This window comes from Oncorhynchus tshawytscha, linkage group LG20 (assembly GCF_018296145.1).
Source record: "Oncorhynchus tshawytscha isolate Ot180627B linkage group LG20, Otsh_v2.0, whole genome shotgun sequence".
Classification (NCBI taxonomy): domain Eukaryota; kingdom Metazoa; phylum Chordata; class Actinopteri; order Salmoniformes; family Salmonidae; genus Oncorhynchus; species Oncorhynchus tshawytscha.
This window is the reverse complement of record NC_056448.1, coordinates 39574199-39591339: the sequence shown is the minus strand read 5'-3', so window position 1 is coordinate 39591339 and position 17141 is coordinate 39574199. Positions and strand designations below refer to the sequence as shown.

The 17141-nt window shown below is 43.9% G+C and overlaps 1 protein-coding gene across 1 annotated transcript in view; it reads left to right on the top strand.

Annotated features, from left to right (window-relative positions):
• The window catches only part of megf10 (multiple EGF-like-domains 10), a 95609-nt gene that overhangs the window by 52225 nt on the left and 26243 nt on the right, over positions 1 to 17141 (top strand). The window contains exons 6-8 of the mRNA XM_024381561.1: positions 339 to 585; positions 5050 to 5170; positions 5604 to 5740. Coding sequence (XP_024237329.1) covers positions 339 to 585; positions 5050 to 5170; positions 5604 to 5740 — 505 coding nt within the window. The remainder of the gene's footprint in view (positions 1 to 338; positions 586 to 5049; positions 5171 to 5603; positions 5741 to 17141) is intronic.

Genomic DNA, 17141 nt, shown 5'->3' with positions numbered 1-17141 from the left:
GAGAGATGATTGACCTCAATGTGAGGTAATAAATCAAAACAAGCTCTGATTAAATCAGCTTGAGGAACAGGTTGTGGATGGTTGGTGGTTTCTGGCTTTGTTTTGTGGTCTCTTAGCAGTCAACTAATTTTCGATGTATTTGAATACCTCAATGACCTGGATATTAGGAGCTTTTGGAGATTTTAAAGTCCTATATTTACAGTATGTTCTGAGCCTTCTTCTAAAATACATACTTACAAACTAACATACTCACTTACTGAATGCAACGCTAAAATCAGCCCTTTTTATATTTCCTAGTTTAAATCTTACATTCTCTCTCTCTCTTATTTCTCTCTCAGCGTGTGACAGCAACCACTGGGGTCCCCACTGCAGTAACCGCTGCCAGTGTCAGAACAGTGCACTGTGTAACCCCATCACAGGTGCCTGTATCTGCCAGCCCGGGTACAGGGGCTGGCGCTGCGAAGAGGTCTGCGAGGCGGGCACCTATGGCAACGGGTGCCAACAGAAGTGCCTGTGCCAAAATGGAGCAGCGTGCCACCACGTGACCGGGGAGTGCAAGTGTTCACCCGGATACACCGGTGCCTTGTGAGTCATCAGAGACATGCACACATGCACGCACTCGGGGGGAAAAAAACACAAACACACACTATGTACACTACCAGTCAAAAGGGTTTTTCTTTATTTGTACTATTTTATACATTGTAGAAATCAAAACTATGAAATAACACATATGGAATCATGTAGTAACCAAAAAAAGTGTATATAATATTTTATATTTGAGATTCTTCAAATAGCCACAGTCTTGAAGGAGTTCCCACATATGCTGAGCACTTGTTGGCTGCTTTTCCTTCACTCTGCGGTCCGACTCATCCCAAACCATCTCAATTTGGTTGACGTCGGGGGATTGCGGAGGCCAGGTCATCGGATGCAGCACTCCATCACTCTCCTTGGTCAAATAGCCTTTACACAGCCTAAAGGCCTGATTCACAAAGTCTCCTCTGAACAGTTGATGTTCAGATGTGTCTGTTACTTGAACTCTGTGAAGCATTTATTTGGGCTACAATTTCTGAGGCTGGTAACTCTAATGAACCTATCCTCTGCAGCAGAGGTCTTCCATTCCTGTGGCGGTCCTCATGAGAGACAGTTTCATCATAGCACTTGATGGTTTTTGCGACTGCACTTGAAGGAACTTTCAGAGAGTAGACTGGCATTTCTCTTTGCTTATTCTCTTTGCCATCATATGGATTTGGTCTTTTACCAAATAGGGCTATCTTCTGTATACCACCACCCCACCCCCCTTGTCACAACACAATTGATTGGCTCAAACGCATTAAAACCTCTCTAGGGTAGGGGGCAGCATTCGGAATTTTGGATGAAAAGCATGCCCAAATTAAACGGCCTGCTACTCGGGCCCAGAAGATATGATCTGCATATAACTGGTAGATTTGGATAGAAAACACTCTAAAGTTAAGTTTCCAAAAACTGTTAAAATAGTGTCTGTGAGTATAACAGAACTGATTTAGCAGGCGAAAACCTGAGAAAAATCCAGTCAGGAAGTAGTTTTTTGTTGGTTTTGTAGTTTTCTATTCAATGCCATTACAGTATCCATTGACATAGGACTCAATTTGCAGTTCTTATGCCTTCCACTAGATGTCAACCGTCTTTAGAAATCGTTTCAGGATTGTGTTCTTGTAAACTTGTAAATGAGGGAGTAAGACCAGTCTGAACGAGAGGTCCCTAACGTGTCGCAGTGTTTTTTCATGCGCATGTGCTTTTCTTGTTTTATATTGATGACGTTATTGTCCGGTTGAAATATTATATATCATTTAGGCTAAAAAACAACCTGAGGATTGAATATAAACATCGTTTGACATGTTTCTATGAACTTTACGGATACAACTTAGATTTTTTTTGTCTGATTGTTTTGACTGCGTTTGAGCCTGTGGATTACTGAAGAAAACGTGCTTACAAAATGGAGGTTTTTGGATATAAAGAGACTTCATCGAACAAAAGGAACATTTATTGAGTAAATGAATGTCTTCTGATTGCCACCATATGAAGATAATCAAAGGTAAGAGATTAATTTGATCTCTATTTCTGAGTTTTGTAACACTTCTGCTTGGCTGGTTACTGTTTGTAATAATAGTCAACTGGGCTATGTTCTGGGCTAGGTAAGTTCTGGGCTAGGTATGCTTTTGCCAAAAAGCATTTTATAAATATGACACTGTGGTTGGTTTAACAAGAAGTTCATCTTGTTTTGTTTTCTGAATTTTTATAATGAGCATTTCTGTAATTGAATTTGGCGCTCTGCAATCTCACTGGTTGTTGGCCAGATGGGACGCTAGCGTCCCACGTAACCTAGAGAGGTTAAGAAGGAAAGAATCTCCACAAATTCACTTTTAAGAAGGTACACCTGTTAATTGAAATGCATTCCAGGTGACTACCTCATGAAGATGGTTGAGAGAATGCCAAGAGGGTGCAAAGCTGTCACCAAGGCGAAGGGTGGCTATTTGTGTAACGCTCGTCGTCGGTGGAAGGAAGAGTGGACCAAAGCTCAGCGTGGAAAGTGTTCATGATATTTATTTACAAGAAACACTCAAACAAAAATAACAAATCCAAAAACGAAAGCGAACAGTTCCGTCAGGCACAGACACTAAACAGAAAATAACACCCCACAAAACCCAAAGGTAAAATCACAACTGATATATGATCCCCAATCAGAGACAACGATAGACAGCTGCCTCTGATTGGGAACCACATTCGGCAAAACAACAAAGAAATGGAAAACATAGATTTTCCCACCCGAGTCACATCCTGACCTAACCAAACATAGAGAATAAATAAGGATCTCTAAGGTCAGGGCGTGACAGTACCCCCCCCCCCAAAGGTGCGGACTCCGGCCGCAAACCTGAACCTATAGGGGAGGGTCCGGGTGGGCATCTACTGCAGGCTCCGGGCCATGGATCATCACTGGAGGCTTCGTGCCATGGGATCATCACTACAGGCTCCGGGCCATGAATCATCACTACAGGCTCCGGGCCATGGATCATCACTGGAGGCTTCGTGCCATGGATCATCACTACAGGCTCCGGGCCATGAATCATCACTGGAGGCTTCGTGCCATGGATCATCACTACAGGCTCCGGGCCATAGATCATCACTACAGGCTCCGGGCCATGAATCATCACTGGAGGCTTCGTGCCATGGATCATCACTACAGGCTCCGGGCCATGGATCATCACTGGAGGCGTCGTATGTGGAGCCGGAACAGGTCTCACCGGACTGAGGAGACGTACTGGAAGCCTGGTGCGTGGAGCTGCCACAGGGCTTACCAGGCTGGGGAGACATACTGGAGGCCTGGTATGTGGAGCTGCCACAGGGCTTACCAGGCTGGGGAGACATACTGGAGGCCTGGTACGTGGAACCGGAACAGGTCTCACCGGACTGAGGAGACGTACTGGAAGCCTGGTGCGTGGAGCTGCCACAGGGCTTACCAGGTTGGAGAGACATACTGGAGGCCTGGTACGTGGAACCGGAACAGGTCTCACCGGACTGGGGAGATGCACTGGAAGCCTGTTGCGTGGAGCAGGCACAGGTTACACTGGGCCGTGGAGGCGCATTAGAGGTCTCGAGCGTAGAGCTGGCACAACCCGTCCTGGCTGGATGCCCAATTGCGCCCGGCAAATGCCGGCCTGTGAATGCTCACTGGAGACACCGTGCGCATCACCGCATAACACGGTGCCTGACCAGTCACACGCTCCCCACGGTAAGCACGGGGTGTTGGCTCAGGTCTAAACCCTACCTCCGCCAATCTCCCTGTGTGCCCCCCCACAATTTTTGGCGGGCTGCCTCTCGTGCTTCTGTCGTTGAGCTAACTCTTCGTATAGTCGCCGTTCTGCTCTCGCTGCCTCTCGTGCTTCCGTCGTTGAGCTAACTCTTCGTATAGTCGCCGTTCTGCTCTCGCTGCCTCTCGTGCTTCCGTCGTTGAGCTAACTCTTCGTATAGTCGCCGTTCTGCTCTCGCTGCCTCTCGTGCTTCCGTCGTTGAGCTAACTCTTCGTATAGTCACCGTTCTGCTCTCGCTGCCTCTCGTGCTTCCGTCGTTGAGCTAACTCTTCGTATAGTCACCGTTCTGCTCTCGCTGCCTCTCGTGCTTCCGTCGTTGAGCTAACTCTTCGTATAGTCGCCGTTCTGCTCTCGCTGCCTCCATCTGCTCCCTTGGACGGCGATACTCCCCGGCCTGTGTCCAGGGTCCTTCCCCCTCCAGGATTTCCTCCCATGTCCTTTCCTCCTGGCCACGCTGCTTGGTCCTTCTTTGGTGGGGTGTTCTGTAACGCTCGTCGTCGGTGGAAGGAAGAGTGGACCAAAGCTCAGCGTGGAAAGTGTTCATGATATTTATTTACAAGAAACACTCAAACAAAAATAACAAATCCAAAAACGAAAGCGAACAGTTCCGTCAGGCACAGACACTAAACAGAAAATAACACCCCACAAAACCCAAAGGTAAAATCACAACTGATATATGATCCCCAATCAGAGACAACGATAGACAGCTGCCTCTGATTGGGAACCACACTCGGCAAAACAACAAAGAAATGGAAAACATAGATTTTCCCACCCGAGTCACACCCTGACCTAACCAAACATAGAGAATAAATAAGGATCTCTAATTTCAGGGCGTGACAATTTGAACAATCTCAAATATATGTTTAACACTTTTTGGTTACTACATGATTCCATATGTGTTATTTCAAAGTGAAAACATCAAAACTATTAGTCTACAATGTAGAAAATAGTAAAAATAAAGAAAAACCCTTGAATGAGTAGGTGTTCTAAAACTTATGACCGGTAGTGTACGTGAACCTGCTAGTTTCTGACAACGGTGGCTAGGGTGCTTCAAGACAAAAAAGGGTTTGAAAGAGATGTTCTTGTGAAAGACATAATTTCAGAATTTGTATTATAATTAATTAATCAGTCCCTTTTTGTTTCTGACTCTGTCATTTCTTTAATCTGTAAGGATAGATTTCATGTTTCTCCTCTTGTCCTATAGTTGTGAGGACCTGTGCCCACCAGGGAAGCATGGACAGCAGTGTGAGGAGAGATGCCCTTGCCAGAATGGAGGAGTGTGCCACCATGTCACTGGAGAATGCTCCTGCCCCGCTGGATGGATGGTATACACACACATAAATTATGTTTGATAGTCTCATGCATTACTGTATGTTATCATATTGACATTTACAGTAATATAACGTCATAATATAATGGTACTGCAAGGAGTCGATAGCTACGACACCATGTACATCACAGGAGGTTGGTGGCAAATTAATTGGGGAGGACGGCTCATAATAATGGCTGGAGCAGAATCAGTGGAATGGTATCAAATACATCAAAAACATGGTTTCTATGTGTTTTATTCCATTCACTCCGTTCCAGCCATTATTATGAGCCGTCCTCCCCTCAGCTGCCTCCACATTGTGCACATCCTCTTTTTGCATCATATGTATTGATATGTGTTATGTGATATTGATATAATGGCCTACATATTGTATTTACTCTGGGATGTTGATATTGTGCTGACACATTCAATGTTCTGTGTGTGTTTAGGGTACAGTGTGTGGCCAGCCTTGTCCGGAGGGGCGCTTTGGGAGGAACTGTTCCCAGGAGTGTCAGTGTCACAACGGGGGGATGTGTGTATCCTCCAGCGGACAGTGTCTGTGCAGTCCAGGCTACACCGGAGAACGGTAAGACAGGCTGGACCAGGCCAAACCAAACTGAGCCATGCCAAACTATGACATGACAGGCTTTTTTTTCTTGATTTCTTGATTTATTATTTTATTTAACATTGTAAGAAAGTTAAGGTAAAATAACAAACACAAACCCTGGATTGAGAAATCACCCTTCACCTCCCCCAAAAGGCAAGAAATAGAATAAACATTATTTTGACATGACATTACACTAAATGGCTCCAATTCAGTCAAACTCAGTAAAACAGTTTGTCTAGGATCCACTCTTTTGCCAGGTCAGTGTCATACTAGTCGAGTCATGTGGTCAAGAAAAACTCCTAACCCTAGCCTAGTCCATGGATATCTGTTCATGCCTTTTTCCCAATTTTTGCAAAGCAGAATATATTTGAAATTCAGGCAACAGGCTATCACATACAACTATAATGTAATAAACAAACACTGCATAAGTAATCCCTTGGTTGTATACATTAGTCAGCGATGGCTGAATTGGAATTCAATGGTAAGTGTCATCTTTGACCTATATTAAGTCTATATATGTTAGTGGGACTGTAGCATACCATCTGTTGCTACTGTAGCGGTCCCATTGATCCCTCCAGACCAATAACAAGGTCAGGGAGAGAGAGCGAGACAGAGAGAGAGAAAGCAGCAGGCAAGGCCAAGCAATTAACTAGTGATGCCAACTGTACTTAATAGGGCTTGGAAAAATATAAATACCCACTGGACAAATGTGGTGCACACGTTATCCCAGCAACCTAACAGTAATATTGTCCGTCTTTAGCAATTAGGGTAAAATCAAGTACAAACAGTATGACATGAAGGAATAAAGCAGTCTAGATTGCTCTTATCTCAAACATACCTGTGATGTAATGTGATTTGATATTGGATCATCAGATATGATACATGTATTATCAGGACTTCCAATTTTAGATATTAACCTGATACATGAGGTTTAAAAATAATAAAATACACTACCGTTCAAAAGTTTGGGGTCACTTCGAAATGTCCTTGTTTTCGGGAAGAAAAGCTCATTTTGTTGTCCATTAAAATAACATCAAATTGATCAGAAATACAGTGCAGACATTGTTAATATTGTAAATGACTATTGTAGCTGGAAACAGGTGATTTTTTTATGGAATATCTGCATAGGCCCATTATCAGCAACCATCACTCCTGTGTTCCAATGGCATGTTGTGTTAGCTAATCCAAGTTTATCATTTTAAAAGGCTAATTGGTCATTAGAAAACCCTTTTGCAATTATGTTAGCACAGCTGAAAACTGTTGTCTGATTGAAGAATAAATAAAAAACTGGCCTTCTTTAGACTAGTTGAGTATCTGGATCATCAGCATTTGTGGGTTCGATTACAGGCTCAAAATGGCCAGAAACAAAGAACTTTCACCTGAAACTTGTCAGTCTATTCTTGTTCTGAGAAATTAAGGCTATTCCATGGGTGAAATTGCCAAGAAACTGAAGATCTCGTACAACGCTGTGTACTACTCCCTTCACAGAACAGTGCAAAATGGCCCTAACCAGAATAGAAAGAGGAGTGGGAGGCCCAACTTAGCAAGAGGACAAGTACATTAGAGTGTCTAGTTTGAGAAACAGACGCCTCACAAGTCCTCAACTGGCAGCATCACAAAACAACCCACAAAACACCAGTCTCAAAGTCAACAGTGAAGAGGCGACTCTGGGATGCTGGCCTTCTAGGCAATGATGCAAAGAAAAAGCCATATCTCTGACTGGCCAATAAAAGAAAAGATTAAGATGGGCAAAAGAACACAGACACTGGACAGTGGATGGACAGACACATTTAAGTTTGAGGTGTTCGGATAACAAAGAAGAACATTTGTGAGACTCAGAAAAAATGAAAAGATGCTGGAGGAATGCTTGACGGCATCTGTCAAACATGGTGGAGGCAATGTGATGGTTTGGGAGTGCTTTGGTGGTGGTAAAGTGGGAGATTTGTACAGGGTAAAAGGGATCTTGAAGAAGGAAGGCTATCACTCCATTTTGCAACGCCATGCCATACCCTGTGGACGGCGCTTAATAGGTGCCAATTTCCTGCTACAACAGGACAATGACCCAAAGCACAGCTTCAAATTACTGTATGCAAGAACTATTTAAGGATCTCAACACTATTGAGCTTTTGTAGGAGCAGCTTGACCGTATGGTACGTAAGAAGTGCCCATCAAGCCAATCCAACTTGTGGGAGGTGAAATCTCTTCAGATTACCTCAACAAATTGACAACTAGAATGCCAAAGGTCTGCAAGGCTGTAATTGCTGCAAATGGAGGATTCTTTGACGAAAGCCAAGTTTGAAGGATACAATTATTATTTAAATTAAAAATCATTATTTATAACCTTGTCAACGTCTTGACTGTATTTCCTATTAATTTTGCAACTCATTTCATGTATGTTTTCATGGTAAACAAGGACATTTCTAAGTGACCCCTTTTGAACGGTAGTATATATACTGTATATATGCACTAATCCATATCAAGTGGGGATCCTGTGTGGCTCAGTTGGTAGAGCAAGAAGCTTGAAATTCCAGCATTGTGGGTTCAATTCACATGGGGGACCAGTACAGTAAAAAATTTACAAAAATATCCACCCAATACTGTAAGTAGTAAGCACTTTTTTAAAGTGGAATTCCTTACTAAATACAGTGCATTTGAAAACTATTCAGACCCCTTGACTTTTTCCACATTTTCTTACATTACAGCCTTATTCTAAAATGTATTCGATAGTTTTTTTCCTCATCAATCTACACACAATACCCCAAAGTGATGAAGCAAATACAGATTTTTAGAAATGTTTGCAAATGTTTAAAAAAAAAATATTTAAAACTTGAAATGTCACATTTACATAAGTTTTCAGACCCTTTTCTCAGTACTTCGTTGAAGCACCTTTGGCAGCGATTACAACCACGAGTCTTCTTGGGTATTACGCTACAAGCTTGTCACACCTGTATTTGGAGAATTTCTCCCATTCTTCTCTAAAGACCCTCTCAAGCGCTGTCAGGCTGGATGAGGAGCGTCGCTGCACAGCCATTTTCAGGTCTCTTGAGAGATATTCGATCGGGTTCAAGGCCAGACTCTGGCTGGGCCACATTCAGAGACTTGTCCCAAAGCCACTCCGGGTTGTCTTGGCTGTGAGCTTAGGGTCGTTATCCTGTTGGAAGGTGAACCTTCGCCCCAGTTTGAGGTCCTGAGTGCATTGGAGCAGGTTTTCATCAAGGATCTCTTCATCTTTCCCTCGATCATGCCTAGTCTCCCATTCCCTGCTGCTGACACCACCATGCTTCATCATACAGATGGTGCCAGGTTTTCTCCAGACATGACGCTTGGCATTCAGGCCAAAAAGAGTTCAATCTTGGTTTCATCAGACCAGAGAATCTTGTTTCTCATGGTCAGAGAGTCCTCCAAGCAGGTTGTCATGTGGTTGTCATGTGCATTTTACTGAGGAGTGGCTTCCGTCTGGCCGCTCTACCATAAAGGCCTGATTGGTGGAGTGCTGCAGAGATGGTTGTCTTTCTAGAAGGTTCTCCAATCTCACAGAAGAACTCTGGAGCACTGTCAGAGTGACCATCGGGTTCTTGGTCACCTCCCTGTCCAAAGGTCATTCTCTCCCGATTGCTCAGTTTGGCCGGGAGGCCAGCTTTAGGAAGAGTCTTGGTGGTTCCAAACTGATTCCATTTCGGAATGATATCGGCCACTGTGTTCTTGGGGACCTTCAATGCTGCAAAACTGTTTTGGTACCCTTCCCCAGATCTGTGCCTCGACACAATCCTGTCTCGGAGCTCTAAGGACAATTCCTACAATCTCATGGCTTGTTTTTGCTCTGACATGCACTGACAACTGTGGGACCTTATATAGACAGGTGTGTGCCTTTCCAAATTATGTCCAATCAATTGAATTTATCACAGGTGGACTCCGATCAAGTTGTAGATACATCTTAAGGATGATCAATGGAAACAGGATGCACTTGAGCTCAATTTTGAGTCTCATAGCAAAGAGTCTGAATAGTTATGTAAATAAGGTATTTCTGTTATTTATTTTTAATAAATTTGCAAAAAATTCTAGAAACCTATTTTTGCTTTGTCATTATGGGGTATTTTGTGTGAGGAAAACAAAATAATTTAATACATTTAATCCAATAAGGCTGTAACGTAACAAAATGTGGAAAAAGTCAAGGGGTCTGAATACTTTCGGAAGGTACTGTATATGATTTTTTTGTGTGTGCGTTGCAAGTTTTAGGTAATAAAACAACCCTTATGACCAAAATAAAAATTGTGGAAAAACTTTCTAGCCTTATCCCAGTTCCATCTCCCTGTCCTCCTCTTATCCAAGATCTAAACCCCATCTCCCTGTCCCCCTTTTTACAGTGTTTTATGTCCAACAATAAAACACTTTTTTTTTTGCACAGAAAACTTGGGGGCCAAATAAAATGATCTGTGGGCCGAAAGGTGGGGAACCCTGACATAGGTGTGTGTGTGTGTGTGTGTGTGTGTGTGTGTGTGTGTGTGTGTGTGTGTGTGTGTGTGTGTGTGTGTGTGTGTGTGTGTGTGTGTGTGTGTGTGTGTGTGTGACAGTCTGGTTGCAGGGAGGATGAAGGGAGCGGAAGGAAGTGAATGGGAATTTGTGTGTGTGCGCACATGTGTGTCTGTGTGTGTGTGTGTGATCACAGGGGTGTGGATCTCTTCCAGACCAGTATGATGCGTGTGGTCTGTCTGCTTCCTGTCAGGCTGGCTGCAGCCAGTGACCGGCGATGCCTGAGGAAGCTGTGGGGGAGAGACCATAGAAATATAATTCATAGAAAGAGAGACCCTCCCATGCACTACTGCCGCTTGAGGCTTCTGTCGGCTCCTCCTAAGAGGATGAAGCGCTGGTCATGCGTCCCAAATGGCATCCTATTCCCTTTATAGTGCGCTACTTTTGACCAGGGCTTCAATTGGGTTCACTATATAGGGAACAGGGTGCCATTCGGGACGCATCCTGGGCGTAATTTAGAGTGGGAAACTTTCTTTGTTATTCAGTTTCTTCCTTAGAGAGACCCTCCCATTGCTCTGCCAGAGCTGGACTTGAGCCAAACCGTCTAGGACAGTAAATCTTCCTTGTATCCTCTTTTCCTTGAAAGCACTATGAGGAAAGTGTGCTTAGCTAGTACTTTCACAACAACTATACATGTTTGTATTGACACAATCAAACAAGCAACTGTGACCTCAGAAGACCTGGGTTGAAATTGTACTTGTTTTCTTTAAACTGCTTTGAGCGTTTGATCGAGTCTGTTTGGAGTTCCAGATGGTTGGCTGTGGATTGTACTTTTGGGACTATTCCATTGCTCCCATTGTACCAGGCAAGCTCAATCAAGCTACACTCTTAGAAAAAAAGGGTTCCAAAACAGTTCTTCGGCTGTCCCCAAAGGAGAACCATTTTTTGTTCCAGGGAGAACCCTTTTTGGTTCCACGTAGAATCTTCTGTAGAAAGGGTCCTACATGGAACCCAAAAGTGTTCTTCAAAGGGTTCTCCCATAGAGACGTACAAAGAATCATTTTACATTCTAGATAGCATGTTTTTTTCTAAGAGTATAGTTCAAAGTTTAGAGCAATGAATCATGCTCCAATCAGAGGTTTTTGGTTCCTGCAACAGAGTAGGACTTTGTCCATATAATTAACATTATCAGAGAGGGACGCACCATATACTTAGCCAGCCCAGTGAACCTACAGGAATAGCACTGCAAGTGAGCTTTTATGAGTTAATAAGGGTTCGAGGGAAACCAGACGTCATGGCAAAACCTCGGTACTGTATACCATGCCACTGCCTGTGGTTCTGCCTGCCTAGCCACACCCTGCTGGAAACCCAGTCTAGGCCATGCTAGTTCAATGATGTAGGGATGGAAACCCAGTCTAGGCCATGCTAGTTCAAGGATGGAGGGATGGAAACCCAGACTAGGCCATGCTAGTTAATTGATGGAGGGATGGACACCCAGACTAGGCCACGCTAGTTCAATGATGGATGGCTGGAAACCCAGACTAGGCCATGCTAGTTAATTGATGTAGGGATGGAAACCCAGACTAGGCCATGCTAGTTCATTGATGGAGGGATGGAAACCCAGACTAGGCCACGCTAGTTCAATGATGGATGGCTGGAAACCCAGACTAGGCCATGCAAGTTAATTGATGTAGGGATGGAAACCCAGACTAGGCCATGCTAGTTCAATGATGTAGGGATGGAAACCCAGACTAGGCCATGCTAGTTCAATGATGGAGGGATGGAAACCCAGACTAGGCCATGCTAGTTCAATGATGTAGGGATGGAAACCCAGACTAGGCCATGCTAGTTCAATGATGGAGCGATGGAAACCCAGACTAGGCCATGTTAGTTAATTGATGGAGGGATGGACACCCAGACTAGGCCATGCTAGTTAATTGATGGAGGGATAGACACCCAGACTAGGCCATGCTAGTTAATTGATGGAGGGATGGAAACCCAGACTGTTAGTCGTTCTGGATTAGAGCATCTGCTAAAAAACTTAGATATCAATGTAATGTTAATGGTTGGGTGGGGAGGGAGGTAGGGAGGGATGAGGCGATGTGTGTTATTTTGTGGAGTTAAGTGAGTGGGTGGAGTGACTCGCCAGGTCCACTGTCAATTTATTGCAATAGTAAATTGCAATTGTAAATAGTAAATTCCATTAAGTATACAGTCGTGGCCAAAAGTTTTGAGAATGACACAAATATTAATTTTCACAAAGTCTGCTGCCTCAGTTTGTATGATGGTAATTTGAATATACTCCAGATGTTACGAAGAGTGATCAGATGAATTGCAATTAATTGCAAAGTCCCTCTTTGCCATGCAAATGAACTGAATCCCCCCCAAAACATTTCCACTGCATTTCAGCCCTGCCACAAAAGGACCAGCAGACATCATGTCAGTGATTCTCTCGTTAACACAGGTGTGAGTGTTGACGAGGACAAGGCTGGAGATCACTCTGTCATGCTGATTGAGTTCGAATAACAAACTGGAAGCTTCAAAAGGAGGGTGGTGCTTGGAATCATTGTTCTTACTCTGTGAACCATGTTTACCTGGAAGGAAACACATGCCGTCATCAAAAAGAGCTTCACAGGCAAGGATATTGCTGCCAGTAAGATTGCACCTAAATCAACCATTTATCGGATCATCAAGAACTTCAAGGAGAGCAGTTCAATTGTTGTGAAGAAGGCTTCAGGGCACCCAAGAAAGTCCAGCAAGCGCCAGGACCGTCTCCTAAAGTTGATTCAGCTGCGGGATCGGGGCACCGCCAGTACAGAGCTTGCTCAGAAATGGCAGCAGGCAGGTGTGAGTGCATCTGCACGCACAGTGAGGCGAAGACTTTTGGAGTATGGCCTGGTGTCAAGAAGGGCAGCAAAGAAGACACTTTTCTCCAGGAAAAACATCAGGGACAGACTGATGTTCTGCAAAAGGTACAGGGATTGGACTGCTGAGGACTGGGGTAAAGTCATTTTCTCTGATGAATCCCCTTTCCGATTATTTGGGGCATCCGGAAAAAGCTTGTCCGGAGAAGACAAGGTGAGCGCTACCATCAGTCCTGCGTCATGCCAACAGTAAAGCATCCTGAGACCATTCATGTGTGGGGTTGCTTCTCAGCCAAGGGAGTGGGCTCATTCACAATTTTGCCTAAGAACAAAGCCATGAATAAAGAATGGTACCAACACATCCTCCGAGAGCAACTTCTCCCAACCATCCAGGAACAGTTTGGTGACGAACAATGCCTTTTCCAGCATGATGGAGCACCTTGCCATAAGGCAAAAGTGATAACTAAGTGGCTCGGGGAACAAAACGTTGATATTTTGGGTCCATGGCCAGGAAACTCCCCAGACCTTAATCCCATTGATAACTTGTGGTCAATCCTCAAGAGGTGGGTGGACAAACAAAAACCAACAAAATCTGACAAACTCCAAACATTGATTATGCAAGAATGGGCTGCCATCAGTCAGGATGTGGCCCAGAAGTTAATTGACAGCATGCCAGGGCCGATTGCAGAGGTCTTAAAAAAGAAGGGTCAACACTGCAAATATTAACTCTTTGCATCAACTTCATGTAATTGTCAATGAAAGCCTTTGACACTTATGAAATGCTTGTAATTATACTTCAGTATTCCATAGTAACATCTGACAAAAATATCTGAAGACACTGAGGCAGCAGACTTTGTGAAAATTAATATTTGTGTCATTCGCAAAACCTTTGGCCATGACTGTAAGCTCCAATACTTTTATCAGATTTCAGCACAGCAATCGCGCTACATCCATTCAGCTGTGTAGGACAGTGGTGGTTGTTGGGCGGAGACATCAGAGGACATGCTCATTGTCATGGTTGTGTTGGAATAAATGGAAAGATATCAAATGCATGGAAACATGCTGACCATGGAAACCATGTGTAGACCATGGAAACCATGTAGACAATGGAAACCATGTAGACCACGGAAACCATGTTGACCATGGAAACAATGTGTAGACCATGGAAACCATGTAGACCATGGAAACCATGTAGACCATGGAAACTATGTAGACCATGGAAACCATGTGTAGACCATGGAAACCATGTAGACCATGGAAACCATGTAGACCATGGAAACCATGTAGACCATGGAAACCATGTGTAGACCATGGAAACCATGTTGACCATGGAAACAATGTGTAGACCATGGAAACCATGTAGACCATGGAAACCATGTGTAGACCATGGAAACCATGTGTAGACCATGGAAACCATGTGTAATCCATGGAAACCATGTGTAGACCATGGAAACTATGTGTAGACCATGGAAACCATGTGTAGACCATGGAAACCATGTGTAGACCATGGAAACCATGTAGACCATGGAAACCATGTAGACCATGGAAACCATGTGTAGACCATGGAAACCATGTAGACCATGGAAACCATGTTTAGACCATGGAAACCATGTAGACCATGGAAACCATGTAGACCATGGAAACCATGTAGACCATGGAAACCATGTAGACCATGGAAACAATGTGTAGACCATGGAAACCATGTAGACCATGGAAACCATGTAGACCATGGAAACAATGTGTAGACCATGGAAACAATGTGTAGACAATGGAAACCATGTGTAATCCATGGAAACCATGTGTAGACAATAGAAACCATGTGTAATCCATGGAAACCATGTGTAGACAATGGAAACCATGTAGACCATGGAATCATGTAGACCATGGAAAACATATAGACCATGGAAACCATGGAAACCATGGAAACGTGATTGATACCTTAGCATCTATTCCATCCCAGCCGTTACTATGAGTGTTTCCTTCTATATCTCCACCCACCAGCCCCCTCTGGTGTGGGAGGGTAACGTTTACCACGTCTCACATTAATTGACCCCATATAGCCCCTTATTCCCAACAGTACAGTATACACTTGATTAACTTACAGTATATACGACACAGGGTGCATTGCATTGTTTGGTATATCCTGTAGCATATCACAAACAGGACACTTCATCTAAAGTGAACAGTTAGTTAACTTAGTTCCCAAGTCTCACTAGAACATTGTTGTTGGTCACAGGTAAATAACAGGGGTAGACTAACAGTGAAATGGTCCTTTTCCAACAACGCAGAGTTAAAGATATTATGCACTTATACAGTATATTCTACTAATACCAGGGTGCTTTCTTGGGTTTACCCTGTAGCATACCATCAACAGGACACTTCATGTAAAGTTAAGTTCGTTCCCATGTGTCTTCCACACAATCCTCTCAGCTGCCCCTAGTGTTGTACTGTAGTTGCTGTTGCTTTGTGACTTCATATCTTTGACACACGCCATCTGTCGGGCAAATGAATGAGCGTGTCCTATCGGCATACTTTGAATCCTGTTTAATGTGACAGCTCCATGCATTATGAGTGGTCGGGGCGATGCTAACACTGCTAAGACCATTAAGGCTGCTAGCACTAGAGAATGCTAACTTTGCTAAGATTGCCCCTTAGCTTCCCTGAGTGAGATAGATAGGGTTGAGAGGGTATAGTGTAGTACCCAGTCCCCTAGGGAGATAGAGGGATATCAACAACTGAAAATGAAGGAGACCAGTGCTCAGTCTGCTCACTTAGCCAATGGTGATGGAATGTGGGAATGATATTATGGATATGACTCGGGAATGGAAGGACATTTGGGGATTTTGTTCGGCAGGCTGGTGTCCTCTGTGTTGTAAAAGGAATTTTCAGTATATTACAGTGTTACCTGGGTTTTGGGGCTGTGTGTGCGTGCATGTGAATGTGTGTTTATGTGTGTGTGTGTTTGCGTGTGTGTGTGTGTGTGTGTGTGTGTGTGTGTGTGTGTGTGTGTGTGTGTGTGTGTGTGTGTGTGTGTGTGTGTGTGTAAACAGCTTCGGTCTTGGTCTGACTCACAAAACAACACACACACAAATCATGCTTAAATAATGAATGAAATAAGGAGAGAGAGAGAGAGAGAGAGAGAGAGAGAGAGAGAGAGAGAGAGAGAGAGAGAGAGAGAGAGAAATAATAAAAATTAGTATAAAAATATATAGTATGCAGTGGTCCCTTTAGAATAATCTGGAAAGTAAGACAGAAGTAGTGCTGTTAGTGGGATTCATGTGTCACATTCCATATGAATTCAACTGTCAAAAACAATTCCGTTCAGTTGTTCTCAGCTGGTTTCCATGTGTGTCCTTTCTGACCTTGATACTATCCATTCTCCTCTCCCTGATATTGTGCTATTGCAACATGCTTTCAGCATACCTGCCGGCCACCTATGTCATAAACAAAGCTTGATTTTTTAAACTAATATCTATAATCAGTGATCGGTACCAGATACCTATGATATTGAATTTTGAACAGTGTGTTTACAAATCGCCTGCTTTTCATAGCAATTAGACACAATTGCTGAACACTGTTGCTCCTGTAATGGCTCTGTTCTTCCTGGAAAGTTGAAGCATATTTAGAAATATGTGAACAATGTGCACAGTGTGTCTTACTGTGTAGTGTTTTTTCTCTCTCTATATTTTTGGTATTTTACCCCTTTTTTCTCCCCAATTTCGATCTTGTCTCATCGCTGCAACTCCTCAACGGGCTCGCGAGAGGCAAAGATAGAGTCATGCGTCCTTGAAGCATGACCCGCCTAACCGGGATCTTTAACACCCCCCGAGCTTAACCTGGAAGCCAGCCGTACCAATGTGTCTGAGGAAACACCGTTCAACTGGCGACAGCCTGCAGGCACCCGGCTAGAGTGCGATGAGCCAAGTAAAGCTCCCCAGGCCAAGCGCTCTCCTAACCCGGACGACGCTGGGACAATTGTGCTCCATCCTATGGGACTCCCGGCCACAGCCGGTTGTGGCACAGCCCGGGGCTATGCAGGAAAATTC